At 40.9% G+C, this 15,487-nt stretch overlaps 2 protein-coding genes across 2 annotated transcripts in view; both read left to right on the forward strand.

The window, feature by feature from the left end:
• The window catches only part of LOC119721559 (titin-like), a 38,877-nt gene extending 26,154 nt beyond the window's left edge, over positions 1 to 12,723 (forward strand). The window contains exons 27-41 of the mRNA XM_038191640.1: positions 82 to 384; positions 1,095 to 1,397; positions 1,800 to 2,102; positions 2,521 to 2,820; positions 3,367 to 3,527; positions 3,970 to 4,111; positions 4,512 to 4,814; positions 5,348 to 5,650; positions 6,730 to 7,032; positions 7,796 to 8,092; positions 8,583 to 8,885; positions 9,401 to 9,703; positions 10,618 to 10,911; positions 11,953 to 12,262; positions 12,687 to 12,723. Coding sequence (XP_038047568.1) covers positions 82 to 384; positions 1,095 to 1,397; positions 1,800 to 2,102; positions 2,521 to 2,820; positions 3,367 to 3,527; positions 3,970 to 4,111; positions 4,512 to 4,814; positions 5,348 to 5,650; positions 6,730 to 7,032; positions 7,796 to 8,092; positions 8,583 to 8,885; positions 9,401 to 9,703; positions 10,618 to 10,911; positions 11,953 to 12,262; positions 12,687 to 12,723 — 3,965 coding nt within the window. The remainder of the gene's footprint in view (positions 1 to 81; positions 385 to 1,094; positions 1,398 to 1,799; positions 2,103 to 2,520; positions 2,821 to 3,366; positions 3,528 to 3,969; positions 4,112 to 4,511; positions 4,815 to 5,347; positions 5,651 to 6,729; positions 7,033 to 7,795; positions 8,093 to 8,582; positions 8,886 to 9,400; positions 9,704 to 10,617; positions 10,912 to 11,952; positions 12,263 to 12,686) is intronic.
• LOC119721199 (twitchin-like) overlaps positions 12,151 to 15,487 on the forward strand; it is a 50,992-nt gene continuing 47,655 nt past the window's right edge. The window contains exons 1-4 of the mRNA XM_038191125.1: positions 12,151 to 12,230; positions 12,687 to 12,996; positions 13,792 to 14,094; positions 14,547 to 15,128. Of these exons, the coding sequence (XP_038047053.1) occupies positions 12,735 to 12,996; positions 13,792 to 14,094; positions 14,547 to 15,128 (1,147 nt within the window). The 5' untranslated portion in view covers positions 12,151 to 12,230; positions 12,687 to 12,734. The remainder of the gene's footprint in view (positions 12,231 to 12,686; positions 12,997 to 13,791; positions 14,095 to 14,546; positions 15,129 to 15,487) is intronic.

Below are 15,487 nucleotides of genomic sequence, written 5' to 3' on the forward strand. Positions count from 1 at the left end.
ATAACTTTCAGTATCTCGAAGTTGTCTGAGTATTACTGTTGATCAACATGACAAATTATGAAAATTAATCATTCCCAACAGATGTTCCTGGTGCACCAAGCGTCCCTCAAATCCCCAAAGTCACCGAATCCACCATGACTCTGCACTGGGCCGAACCCCTCTCGGATGGCGGTTCACCCATCATCGGCTATCACATTGAGAGGAAGGAAGCTCTTGGCAGACACTGGTCTCGTGTTACCCGTGAGCCGGTCAGTGATGTGACCTACAAGGCTACTGGCCTGACTGAGGGATCGGAGTATGAGTTCAGAGTGTTTGCTGTCAACAAGGCTGGAGTTGGTGGTCCCAGTAATGCGTCAAATGTCACCAAAGCAAAACCACCTTATGGTAAATTTTGTCTTGTTCGATGAAAACTCATATCAACAGATTAACATATTAAACACATTCCCATTGAAGATTTCTCAGTTTACAAGGTATAGCAAAACCCACTGATAAAGGAGGAAAGGAGAAACCAACAGAATATGTTGTTTTTGTAGGTGTTTTGTGTATTTGTTGTTGATCAGCCAATCGGATTGTCAGTGGAAGGTCGTTCTTAGGTCAGGGGTAGTAAACTTAACCAACCATGTTCTTCTGATGTGGATCAGCAGGTAGATATATACAAAGCAGTAGGTCAGGGTTATAAGTTTTAAGTGTTTCAATATCTAGAAGAGTGGACAAAAGATTGGTAAGAATAGTTGGTTTTCAAGAAGGTGTGAGTTTGTTACCCTGGGCTTTGCTTTTCAATGATTTAACTTACGAGCAAAGACTTTATAAATGGAGTTTGAGTACCTAGCGAGGGCAAATGATTGATAAAGTTGAGTGTTTACTTAACTCAACCCTCCACTTCTTTCTTACTCGTACGTGGTGTAGGATAAGGCAGGATAGAGGAAGGTATAATCAAGCCACAGATACAAAGAAAATGTCTTTTTTTATTGGATTCCTACACAGCAGAGGATTTTTGAGGATTTAGAAGGTCTTAGAAAAATGTCCAGAGAATAAAATTTTATGAAAGTCAGATTTGTACACAAGATTTCTTGTTTGATTTTCCCTCTTTGTAGATGTACCTGACACTCCTGGGACACCCGTCATCTCCGATACAACCTCCTCTTCCATGCACCTGTCGTGGTCTGAGCCTGAATCAGATGGAGGCAGTCCAATCACCGGCTACATCGTGGAGAAACGGGAGCGATTCAGCACCCTGTGGGCTCCTGTAACCAAACGAGAAGTGCCCGAGGCTTCCTATACAGTGACTGGGTTGACGGAAGGGACGGAGTACGAGTTCCGAGTAGCTGGTCAGAACAAGGCTGGAGTTGGCAAGTTTAGTGAGCCGACAAGACCTACCGTTGCCAAACCACCTTACAGTAAGTGTAGCACCAAACGTCTCTTTGATTTTTAGTTTTACAGATTTTCATGTGTTTCACACTTGAAACTAGTTTACTATGGAATAATTCAATGAATCACAAAGGGAACTGACCAGATTAATCAATATTTGGTTGAACCTTGAACCTTGTCTGACATGGGATTTTGGCACACAACTTCAATAGAATCTCAAACCAAGTGTATAAAATGTTTTAAAATGTGTCAGTCTGTAAAATTGTAAAAAAAGAGTTCGAACAATAACAAAGCAATGTCTTTGTCACAAGTTCATTTGAATTAATTGTCACTCAACTTGGAATTTAATGACTTGTGTTTGAAGAGTGATTGACGTGTGATGGCTTGATTACAAATCAAATGGTTCAATATTTCTTCTCTTCTTCATTCAGATATTCCTGAAGCACCTGGCTCACCGGAAGTCACAGACATCACAGCAAACTCCATGACTCTTCACTGGTCCCCGCCATCCTCTGACGGTGGCAGCCCTATCACGGGCTACATCGTTGAGCGCAGGGATACCAGCAAGATGGGCTGGACTGTAGCCAATCGGGTACCGATCACCGACACGACGTTCACCGTGCCAAACCTGCGGGAAGGGACTGAGTATGAGTTCAGGATCATCGCTGAGAACAAGGCGGGAACTGGCAAGCCAGGAGCAGCCTCGCAGCCTAAACTTGCAAAGGCTCCATATGGTATGTGTCTTATTCCTAATTTGTGTTCCCAAATTTTAGGTTAATCAAACATATGAACTAGTAGTCATTAAAACCAGTGACCTGGATTACTTTACCAGGACTCTACATAGGTAACCATTTTTAGCTCAAATGTTAACGTCTGTGTACTGGTGATGCTAGTCAGTGGGAATATTTAATTTAAACATGTGTCAGTTTAAAACAAAATATGGAATTTTAAAATTGTCATTTAGAGAAAATTCAGTGAAATCTTCCTTTTTTTGCTAGACATATATATGTTCGTTTTTACAGAAGTTTTTTTTTTTAATCTTCTATGTGTTTAAAGGAGACTAACCTTTTGAATTTATTGAATGCATAGATAGATTCCAGTAATTTATAATGCTTCAGTATTGTTAATGTATCGTCATATTTTGTCATTCAGATGTACCAGATGCCCCAGGCACCCCAGAGATCTCCAACATCACCGCGACCTCCATGACCCTCACCTGGTCTCCACCCAAGTCTGACAATGGCAGTCCAGTCACCAACTACATTATTGAGATGAGACAAGACTTTGCCATGCGCTGGACCAAGATAAGCACATCTGTTATGGAGACTACACACACCGTGACTCGCCTGTCTGAGGGCAGCAAGTATGTGTTCAGAGTGGCGGCTGAGAACAAGGCCGGCGCTGGGAAATTCAGTGAGCCGTCTGACCAAGCCTTAGCCAAGCCACCTTATGGTAAGCTATGTGATAGAGTAGGCCACTGACAGCGACTTATATGATTTCCCATGCCAATATTAAGTTGTGGTTAGCCATTGAGAGAGCCGTTACATCAGCCTCAAATGGAACCTACGGAAGACAATGGCTCTTCATGTTGCACATTGTTTAATTCTGTCTTATGAGACCATTAGTACCACACTCAGGGAGTAAAATTATCATATTTATAAATTTTTGATTGTGAGTTCAACTGATTGCAAATTTAAAAGCATCAAATGAAAAAGTGGAAGTGAGTTGTGAATGGATTTATGATATTCAATTTTAAATTTCGGTTTTTTGAAAATGACATTTTTAATGCTACAGAAGACTTCAAGAAAGAGTTGTAATTCCCATTAGAAGGATTATTTAGAGGCAAGCCTGTCATAATTACCTAAAGGTAATCCGTTCAAAAATTTCATACAAATTTGCTTAAAAATTCCAAAGTTTGTAACAAATGTAATGAGGGAATATTCTGTCATATTTTCTGGGATTCATCATTTGCTGATCGCATTCACTTGTCACCCACAGATGCACCGGGTTCCCCAGATGTGCCAACAGTGTCTGACGTCACTGCGAATAGTGCCCTCTTGAGTTGGTCTCCACCCATCGAGGATGGAGGTGCCGACCTCACAGGTTACGTCATTGAAAAGAAGGACAAGTTTTCAACACGCTGGACTAAAGTGGATGAGGTAAGTCTAATGTGTAAAGATTTACTTCTACAACTGCACCGTCAGTTAAGTTACAGAATGAGTATGCTAGTTACAAGAAAAATATGAGTCGACAAATTTGTGCATTTGTTTTTTTCAAAACTTAGACAAGACGTTATGAAAGTTACTTTAAGAAAATTATGAGTTGGCCAAATTGTGCATTTGTGCTTCTTCAGGACTTAGACACAGTGAAATGGAAATGTACTGAAGAAGAGCAGTTTTAAAATTTTGAGTTTTAAATCTGGTTGAGCAATAATGGCCTTTTTTTTCGATGGAAGTGTATCACAGCAACACTTTCTTATGAGATGTTAGTGTTTTTCTATCACAGTGGATTATCTTATTGCACTATCTTCTCTCTTGTAACGATAAAACCTCCGAACGATGAAACCTTTTCAAACTGAACTTTTGTGTATCATTTCATAAGGTGAATGCGGATGTAACATCTCTCCCTGTCCGTGGCCTATCTGAGGGTAATGACTATGAATTCCGTGTCAGTGCTACCAACAAGGCTGGAGTCGGCAAGCCGAGTGACTCGTCCAATAGATTCACGGCAAAGGCGCCATATGGTGAGTCATAGGGGTGTGCATTTACGGATAGCATGGGATTTGAGTACCCGATTGAAAAAAAACATGGGTACCTGGCTACCCGTTAAATTTCAGCAAATTGGTGATCACGAGAAGATATTCTAGATTTTATGCTGACTTGTCAAAAGGAGAGTATCAAAGTTGATACCCTGTGCTTCTCAAGAAATGGATTTTTTCAAGGCTAGTAAAATGGTCCCAGAGTGCACACAATTGTATTCAATCGATTCATAATGGCCACTCACTGGATGTCTGCATGGCATTTTTCAGGGCAATCCAGTTTCGGACTTTTTTCAAATGGGTTTCTTTCATGTCATTCTTTCCAATCATGACATTTAATTGCCTTATCGAAACTTAACATTATGTTCAATGGTTTGGTTCTCAGATGTTCCTGATGCACCAAGTGCCCCAACAATCCTAGAATCCAGCGAGACCTCAATGACTCTCTCCTGGACCCCGCCCATCAGCGACGGTGGTAGCCTCGTCACCGGTTACATCATAGAGAGGCATGATCTCAGCACTAGTCGCTGGGTCAAGGCACACAGGGAACCGGTGACAGACACGACGTACACTGTCCGGGATTTGACAGTGGATAAGAAGTACGAGTTTAGAGTCAGTGCTGAGAATAAGGCCGGTGTTGGAAAAGCCAGTGAGCCATCGGCTCCTAGAACGGCTAGACCTCCATATGGTATGTACTGTCTCAGGCTGTGTCTTAATGACTCGGCTATGGCTAGTAGCAACACACGGCTAGGTGAAGTAGCTTAAGCTGCTCCCTAGCCATAGCCAGTAAATTCGGACATGACCTTAGGTTTCATTAGGAACAAGACTGTTGCTTTCTTCAGTTTTCACAATTTTGTAGGCTTTTTTTCAAACTTGTAATAGTGACTTTCCATAATTCCATGGAGCTAAACATCACCTGTGATGCTGTCGCGATTTTGTAACAGATAGTGAATAGATTCTGTGGCATTCGTTTGATTTGACTTTGTGCTAACAACATGAAGAATCTGTCTATAAACGGGTGTAATCCTTTGCATCTTTGACCTTGATCATTAATCATTGACAAGATCTAAATAAAGTCAACTCTGTCATCATGCAACTTTGTATATAGATGAAAATCTATATTGCATGTGAAGCTGTGTACACAAAATTTAAGCTGAGAGTTTTGCCCGCATGTTTCTACACTTCTGCGCATTTTCAACTGGTTTTCTGCCTATTTCACAGATGTCCCAGATGCCCCAGGTAAGCCAGAAGTCACCAAAACAGACAGCACCGAGATCACCATCGCTTGGACCCCACCCTCGTCAGACGGTGGCAGCAAGATCATCGGATACATCATCGAGAAGAAAGATCGCTTCAGTACTCGCTGGCAGAAGATCAACCGCTACACAGTCACTGAAACCACCTTCCAAGCCACGGGGCTGAGTTTCAAGATGGAGTATGAGTTTAGGGTGAGCGCTGAGAATCAAGCGGGGGTCGGCAAGCCTAGCGAGCAGTCTGATGTTGCTGTTGCTAAACCACCTTATGGTAAGAATTGTTGAGAAGTAAATTTTACCATTTTCTCCTGTAAAAGAAAGTTTTTGCTTGAGCTAAATGGACAGGCCAATGTCCACTGACTGAGTCACTGATTGAGCCACTGACTGACTGATTCCACTATGAACATCTTCATCCCTTAAAAATTCCCTGAGTACAAATAATATCCTAAATTGAGACTTTCAGGTGCAGCTGGACTTTGAAAGCCCAGTCTTGTTAATCAACATTTGCAGGAGCAGAACTAGCCGCTTCTATTGCATCAAATTACTCTCATTCCTTCATAAAGTTGACATGAAGATACAGGGGCGGATCTAGCTGTTCAGGAAACGGGGATTGATACAATGGTAAAGGCAGGGTGTGAGTGAAGGCCTGCTGAAGAAAATATTGAAATCTGCAATGCTTTCTCCTGCATTCTAAGTCAATTTGAGAATAAATTTTGGAACTTCTATTTATTATTTTGGTCTCATTTTACTGGTTTCATAACAATATTCAGCGGCTAGATCCCCTACTGGGAAAGAAAAGTCCCATATTTTTAAGGTTCTTCCCGTGTTAAGAAAGCAGTCTCACAGTTTGCATCTTATCTTCAGTACTGATACATTAAAACAGTTTTTAATGATTCAAATAAAACCAGTCAGTCGATCTAATTAATCCAATTAATTTTAGGGTAAAAAAGTGTCCAAAATATTACAGTACTTGGTTTTAATTGAGATGTAATTATGATATAACAATAACGTGGATTAATTTTTCATTTATAAGATGGAATTTTGAGTCGGGGGTGATGTAAATCAAATTAGGCTTTTTTGCCCTTCAGCGACGTATAATGAATAGTTAATGCGGTACCCGCTGCTATGTATGATTTTAACCAGCCTACCGATCCCATTAGCTCGGTGGTCCATTGGTAAGACATCTGCACTAGTAAGCAGGAGGTCGTGGTTTCGAGTCCCACCAGAGTGACTTTTTCCAACTTTCACTCGGGAGGTAACACACTGAGTATACAGTGTTTATACGTCGGTGAAGGGCAAAAAAGCCTAAGTTTTCATTTACTTATCAAACTATTTTTCGTCTATCTGTAGATGTTCCAGAATCTCCTGAGAATGTCACCATCACAGCAACCACCTCCAACTCAGCCTCCTTGTCCTGGAGCCCACCTCGTTCAGACGGCGGCGCACCAATCACCGGTTATATCGTGGAGAAGAAAGATCAGTACAGCTCACGCTGGACTAGAGTCAATCGCATCCCAGTCACAGAGACTCAGATGATTGTACCGGACTTGAAGGAAGGCATGGAGTACGAGTTTAGGGTCAGCGCTGAGAACAAGGCTGGTGTTGGACGGACCAGTGAACCTACTAGACCGACTGTCATCAAACCACCATTTGGTAAGTTGATAAGTATGGATACCTTTTTCTCGTCTGACAGAATGCAGTTTCAGAGGTCTCGGGGTGCTTTACTTCAGTTGTTAAAAGTTAACAAACTTTCAAGGACCACTTCTGTGAAGTTTAACGTATTTCTGCATAAAACAGCAGCAGTGTTTGAGGAGGGATGTTTTTAGCAAAGGGCTCGGTTCACCCGGCAGGCTTCAAAAGTACCTCATCTTATTCATTATTATTTAATTGTTGATTATTTATTTCATGGATTGTCAATACCTGATGATCTATTTTCATATCGCTCAAGTCAGTCGTCGTTTTAATTTACGTACCCTAATGTTGAGGACCATTTTATTGAATCCCAATACCTAATTTTGAAAAAACACAGATCAAAGTCGCTTCCATAAGGTTCTAGTAACCCATTGTAACTTCTTGTTTTACATTGTATTCAATAGTATTTATACCCTGATGAATCCATAAAACAGTAGAGTGCTTAGGGAGGTTTTGGAGGATAGAGTGAGTTGAGACAGGGTGGTGTGTGGGGTGGTACAGGGATGTTAGACCTACTATCCTCTTGCGTCCCAACCCCATGTCCCAACTAGGGCTGAATTTTACTTATGTAGAGTGCCAGACCCATGTAGTTCATGTGGAATTTTTGCTAGTGTGAAAGGGGTTCTCAAAATCTCAGGGTTCAACTTGGGTCCAAACAGATTTTGGATTGTGTGAGAGGGATTCAATGGGTCAGTTTTCCAAACGGTTCATTTCCACTTTGCAGACATACCAGGTTCTCCTTCAGCGCCATCAGTCACCGACATCACCAGCACCTCCATGACCCTGTCCTGGTCACCACCCACCACCGACGGAGGCAGTCCAATCACTGGCTACGTCATCGAGAAGCAAGAACCGTTCAGCTCTCGTTGGACTCCCGTAGAGACGTTTACCGGGACTTCGGGAACCATCGGAGGTCTGCGTGAGGGGAATGAGTATCAGTTCCGTGTGGTTGCTGCTAATAAGGCAGGCAACGGGAAACCTAGTGCGTCAAGTCAGCCGAGGGTGGCCAAACCTCCATATGGTAAGAAAGGTTATAAATCAATTTTTGTGAACAATATTCTGGCTTAAGCCTGGTTCATCCAAAGGCGAAAGCCAAGCAACTATAATCAGATATTGAGATGTTATTGTGTCGCTCATCGTTACCCTAACAAATTAGCTTTGCAATGAAATTCTCATGAAGTATGAACCAGCCGTTTTGGTCAAATAATGATAAACCATTTTTGGACTTCCGGCTGTTAATTTTTACACTGCTGAGCAAATGTCACTATCCTTAGTCAAAGGTACAATGAATTAATTGGCTGTGGGCTGATTTTTGAAAAAAACCTAAATTAAAGTGTTTTATACTCTGGCAACCTTACTACTCTGGGACTGCTTGTCTTAGTTTTAAAATAAGGCTATATTTTGTTATGTCATGGTAACTTTGAGAGGCTTTATGCAATAATGTATATGTTTTTCTTTACAAAACTGATATATTAATATACTGTAATCGTCTACTTTGCTCAATTTTGTAGATGTGCCTGGCCCACCCGGTACCCCATCAATCACCGAAACCACAGAAACCTCCATGACTCTTGAGTGGTCTCCACCTCTCTCTGACGGCGGCTCCAAGATCATCGGCTACGTCATCCAGAAGAAAGAGAAACTGGCCCTGCGATGGGTACCAGTGAATCACCTGAGTATTGCAGAGACGACGTACACTGTCAGGGATCTGGTGGAGAGGTCAGAGTACCAGTTTAGAATCCTGGCTGAGAATAAGGCTGGGTTTGGCCCGCCTAGCGACTCATCGGTGACTAAGATGGCAAAACCTGCTTATGGTATGTACACTCAAATTTTAGAAATAGACTCAGTAAGAGTAATGGCTGCTTTTAGTTGTTTCTCACTTGATGTTAAAAGTACCCTACTGTAGATCAAATGTATCTCTTTGTGGTATTAAAAGATTCAAGCTATTGGTTATACTGAAGCAAATATTTTTTTTTCTAAAGTTACTCACAGAACAGTGATATTTCTTGTGCTAAGGTGACCTTTCCCTATTTGGGACGTGTTTCCCGTATTGCAGTTATTTAAATTTCACTTAGAGATCATACTTTTAAAAAAAATTTGAAAATCACATTTCACCTCACAACAATTTGCCGTATATTTGCTCCTCAGGACTTCGTTTTATATTATACAAATTGATTTAATCAATAACCAATTTTCTTCAGGAAATTGTTTCAAATTATAACCATATTTTTTTCATTTTCTAAATAGATTTTGAAAAATTTCTGTTGTTGGTTCAAGGAGTAATTTCATTGGAAAACATACTTACACCTTTTTCTCTGTTTTGATTCAGATCTACCAGGCCAACCTGAACCACCGACTGTCACCAGCACCACCAAGTCAGCCATCTCGCTCTCCTGGTTGCCTCCTCTATCCGACGGAGGTAGCAAGATCACTGGCTACTTCCTTGAGAAGCGAGAAGCCTTTGGATTCAAGTTCTCTCGGGTCACTTCTCACTCCATCCACGAGACGGAGTACACAGTGACCAACCTACGGGAGGGCAGTCAGTATGAGTTCAGAGTCAGTGCTGAGAACAAAGCCGGAGCCGGACCACCCAGTGAGCCTTGCAGACCGGTTATTGCAAAGGCTCCATACGGTAAGATCTCTTGCCTTAAAGGTATAGTCCATCATTTGTAATTTGTGCATTTTGTTTGTTTGAAGCAACAAAAGTGCTCAATATCTGAACAAGGATGCTGAACAACCAATCTGATCAAGTTTCAGCTCAGCTTCAGCTGCATTTTTTGAAAAAAACAACATTCTAGGATCTCGTTTTCAAATCAAAAGTTGCTGAATCATGTTTTGAATTGGGCCTGAATTGAATCAGGGTTTAATATAGATGTCAACATGACAACACTTTTTAAACCATTACTTTATTCAGACAAGAATTATTCAGATCGCCTGTTTTAGTAATATCACTCTTTTAATCTAAAGCCACATTGGCATTGGACTTAAGTTTGTAGAAATTTACAGTAAGTGATTGTTAATATTCCATTGTGGTTATTATTGTAGTCATTTGTTATGTAGAACTAACAATGTTGGCCCTGTAAAGCTTACCGCTGCAGAGCAAAAAGCTTACAATCAACAGTTGACAATTTAGTAAGTTTACCGGATGTTCACACTGGACTTTATTTGATTAAGTTGACGACAGTCTCCATTAGTTTTACCCCAAAAAAACCAATGCAAACACGGCCTGAGTCCCAAACATGTAATGTGTCGTGGTCTTTGAATTATGTAAGTAAATTTTGTTACAGCTTGTCATAAGTTTACAATTTCCATCATTTTCCCAAATAAATGTGTTCTCAGTGTGTCAACACATTTTAAAAAGAACAAACTGGTATGTTTTCCAAATTTTCCTGATTTTTCTGATTTTGGATTGTGTTGGTCATATTCACGGATTCCATAAAAAAATTAAATAATGTTTCCAGATTTATAATACTTGGTCAGTCTCGGTTAGATGTATCCACTCTTGTGTTTACTGAAGAGAAAATTGTATTCATTTTGGATTTCTAGACACCCCGAGTGCACCAGGAGTTCCAGCAATCTCCGACGTGACTGCTACCTCCCTGACACTCACTTGGACCCCACCGACCCAAGACGGAGGCAATCCAATCACAGGATACATCATTGAACGAGCAGATCGGTTCAGCACCCGCTGGTCCCCCATCACTAAGGAACCAGTGACGGGATGCAGCTATGTGGTCAGGGACATCCCTAAAGGAACGACGTATCAGTACAGAGTGTCGGCAGTCAATGATGCGGGGACGGGTAGACCGAGTGACGTAACTGATGCCAAGGGAGCTGCAGGTAACGCCACGACTATGGCTATTTGCTGTAGCCCACAAATGACAAAAAATAGCCATAGCCACAAAATAAATGATTTGGATTTAATCTATGATACAGAAGTGCACACATATTGGAGATGAGGGGAAGACAAAAAATAAGTGATGCAATCGGTGTAGGAAACTGCATGTATTATTATAAAACTTATTAAAGGTATAGTCCATCATTTGTAATTTGTGTGAAGCAACAAAAGCGCTCAATATCAGAAGAAGGATGCTGAACAACCAATCTGATGAAGTTTCAGCTTAGCTTCAGCTGCATTTTTCGAGAAAAACAACATTCTCGGATCTTGTTTTCAAATCAAAAGTCATGTTTTGAATTGAGCCTGAATCCAGCGTCCGAGACACATTCTCACTAGCCAATTGCAGCTACGTGATGTCAAGCACTGATCCGACGAATTATAGCAACCGCGCGCGTGTGCGTTGTGCCGAATGCTTGCGTGCACTTCGCCGAATAACAAAACGAACTACTAATTTGAATTTCCTACAGTGCTTTTTAGGAAGCACCGTTGGAAAGGCCTTCTTTCGTTGATTTCTTCAAAATGACAGCTTGCCAGAAAGAATAATTTCACAGGGAGATTAGTCCCCTTATTATCTTTCAGCCAAGTATGTTTTTCAACAATAATACGCCAGTTACTTTTTGGATAGCTGCCAATGATGGACTCTGTCTTTAACTACTGATCAGCATAGCATGAGAAGAATATGCCATTTTATAATCAGATTTTTTTTCGGAAAAAAGGCTGGGTTGTAATTACTTGAGTCAATGACTTGACTCCTATTTGACTCAAGTCACAATTTTCAGTGACTCAACTCAACGTGAGTCATTACAGACAAATCACTGCCTTAGAAATGGCTTGAATCGACTTGAGTCACAAAATTCAGTAACTTGTTTCAGCACTAAAACGAATACACTAAATCAGTTTTTTTCTAATAAATATTAACTCTTGTAAATGGTATTACTTTAACAATGAGGTCTTAATGAAAACAAGTAATATTTTATTCACAGTTGCTCCAAAGCTTGACCTGAACAAATACCGTGACACGCTGGTGGTCAGAGCTGGTACCACCTTCCACCTCGACGTCCCCTACAAAGCCAAACCCAAACCGACGGTCAAATGGGACAAGGATGGTGTGCCTCTGGTGTCTTCTACTCGCGTCAAGATTGAGACTAGCGATCGAGAGACGGTCTTGACTGCCAAGAACTGTGTAAAGGGAGATGAGGGAGCATATAAACTTAGCGTCAGCAACTCAGCAGGCAGTGAGAATGCAATCATTCACGTCCAGGTGAGAGTTGTGGATAGGACTGTCGCCAAATGGTAACCTGAAATGTTGTTAAGTAACATTCATTTTAATTAGCAAAAGAATGAGTTTGTGATTATGGATCTGTCATTGACAGGAACTTGAGGGTACTGGAATTTGTAACATGGAATATCACATTTCTGACCCATTATATGTGAGATATAAGCAAAAATCAAGCATTCAGTGATTGTATTATAAGATATCAAGCTTCCTCATTTCATCCCAAGATTGCAAGGAAGAATCTTATTTACATCAATTTTCAGCTAAAAATTTTATTTTTGTTTTTCTATTCACAACTTAACATTGATTTGCAGTTAATATGTGATTCGTTTACTTTCAGGAGGTTGCATTTACAGAGACTACAAAAGGGGAATTCAATCATATAGGTCTAACAACTATTGACAAGTTATTTTTTCTATATTTTTCTCCTCGTGTGTGAAGGTTCTTGATCGTCCCAGCCCACCTCAAGGTCCTCTAGACACTCTCGACATGGACAGCACCTTTGTCACTCTCTCCTGGCACCCGCCATCAGACGACGGAGGAAGCCGCGTCACACACTACGTCATCGAGAAGCGCGACACAAAGCGAACGTCTTGGGCACGTCTACCGGTCAACATCACCGATACCACCTACAAAGTCCAGAATCTGATGGAGAAGGCAGAGTATGTCTTCAGGGTGATTGCCATCAATAAGATTGGCGAGAGCGAACCATTGGAGGGAACGGAAAGGATTTTGATGAAGAGCAAATACGGTAAATCTCTCAAACTATTTACTAATAATTGATATGATTTGTGCCCTGCTCCCACAAACTTGAATACAGTTTCCAGGTTTCAGTTGCCACTCTCTCCTTTTTGACCTGTAATGCTTTCAACTAAATTCCCTAGAATTGTTCATCATCTGCTGACAAGAAATAGCGCATAGTATTTGAAAAGTTTAGTTTATTAAGATTCCTCTCGGAACCAAGTATAACTCACAGAAGTAAACAATGTGCGATTGTAACCATCCACTTGATTCTTAAAAATTTAAGATTGCTGCAACATTTCGAAGACTTATTGGCTAGTTAAAACCACTGGAAAGTTCTTTTTTTATCCAGTGGTAATTAAATTTAAAGCTATACTTTTATTTTTACTTTACTAGAATTTGTGGGCACTGGTCACCTATAAGTTACACTGTTTCAGTTCTTTCTATGAGGAGGAAACTTTAAATTTTGATCAACTTCAATGTGATATATATTTGTTTACTTGTTAAAAGTTCTAAAGACCAATACAATTTTCTTATTCTTACCTATGTTCCTACTTGTATGAATATTGTGAAATTGTAATATGCACCAATATTCAAATTACTGGTACTACTTTAGCTCATATCCTTGTGCACAGGAATTCCTCACAAGGCTATGCAAGGGATTACATAATTGAAATAAATGTTGAGTTTGTACCACCAATCTGGCCGGGGTTCGTATTTTATTCCTTTGCATATGGTACAATACAATAGAAATGTCATTCAGTCCTGAAGTTCATTGTTCTTTCTGACATTTCTCTTACTACAGACGTCCCAGGTGCCCCCAGCACTCCTCAGGTCACCGACACCACGGCAGACTCGGTCAGTCTCTCCTGGCTCCCACCATCAACCACTGGCGGAGCAGAGATCATCGGTTACATCATCGAGAAGAAAGACCGCACCAGCATCTACTGGACTAAAGTGGCGACCCTCGGCGGAGACGAGACGTCTTGCATCATCACCAGACTCACGCGGGGTGGGGAGTATGAGTTCAGGATCGTGGCTGAGAATAGAGTGGGCGTCGGAGCTCCTAGTGAACCTTCCATCAGAGTGAAGGCAGAAGAGGCTGCAGGTGAATTTACATTTCTAATAATTTTGTAATCTCCTTTCTTGTTTGGCTCAAAATCAGTTTTGACCAGTTTTGGAGTACCAGAGATATTTACATTATACTAGCCAAAAAGCATCATTCAACACCAAACATAATAAATGGAGATAATCAAGTACATTGCTTGAATTACTTAGCCATGCTTGATAAGCCAGTTTTTCAAGGTGATACCTTCAAATTTCACAAATCTCTTGACATTATCGTATGACTCAAAAGGGATTGTGACATTTGACTAGCACCTCCTGACCAAAGATACTGACAAATTGGAAGACCCAAAATAGGGTTGGAATCTCAAAAGTACAGCACCAAAACAGTGTTTCATAGGTCATAGATTTAAAACCCTCCTCTGTTTATTTTGTTTGTTCACTCGTAAAATCTCTTGACACTCATAAAAATTCTTCAAAATGTTAATTTAACAGTAACCCCTAAGCTTGGAGAAGTCAAAGAACCCATCACAGCCAAAGTAGGCACCACTGTCAGAGTAGAAGTACCATACACCGGCTTCCCTGTGCCACGCACCACATGGACAAGAGAGGGCGCTTCACTACCATCATCGCATCGCATGAAGGTTGAGACAACAGACCGCTCAGTCGCCATGATCATCAAGAACTGCGAGAGATCTGACGCAGGGAACTACACCGTCGCCGTCAAAAACGACGCCGGTAGCGACTCGGCCAAGATCGAAATCAAGATCTTTGACAAGCCCAGCCCGCCACGCGGACCCTTAGAACAAACCGACGTGACTGAGAATGCAGTCACTCTTTCCTGGCGCCCGCCTCAAGATGACGGAGGTAGCCGAATCTTCAACTACATCGTGGAGAAACAGGGAGAGCTTGACTACAAGTGGAAGCCAGTGACGGAGAATAACATCACTGATTTGACCTACCGAGTGACCGGGTTGAAGGAATATAAGAGATATCAGTTCAGAGTGATGGCTGTGAATCAGTTTGGTACGAGTGAACCATTGGAGGGACAGGCAGTGACACCCAAGGGACAATACAGTGAGTTCTGTCAATTTCTCTCATTTTGTGAGGGATTAATCAAATTTTGTTTTTGAAATGTTTAAAATGTTATTCGATGCATTAACATATTGCTTTAGTTTACAACTGAAAATTTTAGCTGGGAAAAAAAAGGATTTCTGTTAAATGTTGTGTGTTTGTGAGAATGTAGCAATTTTTCAGAAACATTTTATAGCATGTTGTAAAGATTTTTGCAAATTAAAGAAATTCTTGGAAAGCTTTTAGAAGTTCTCCTCCAAAGTCACAAGATACAGCCTTGTGTGACTTATGTGTTGGCAATTTATTGAATGAGACCAAAAAGTAAGTCATATGCAAAGAAATGGAAGAAATCTCCGTCAGTT

This window comes from Patiria miniata, unplaced genomic scaffold (genome assembly GCF_015706575.1).
Source record: "Patiria miniata isolate m_02_andy unplaced genomic scaffold, ASM1570657v1 HiC_scaffold_13, whole genome shotgun sequence".
NCBI lineage: Eukaryota > Metazoa > Echinodermata > Asteroidea > Valvatida > Asterinidae > Patiria > Patiria miniata.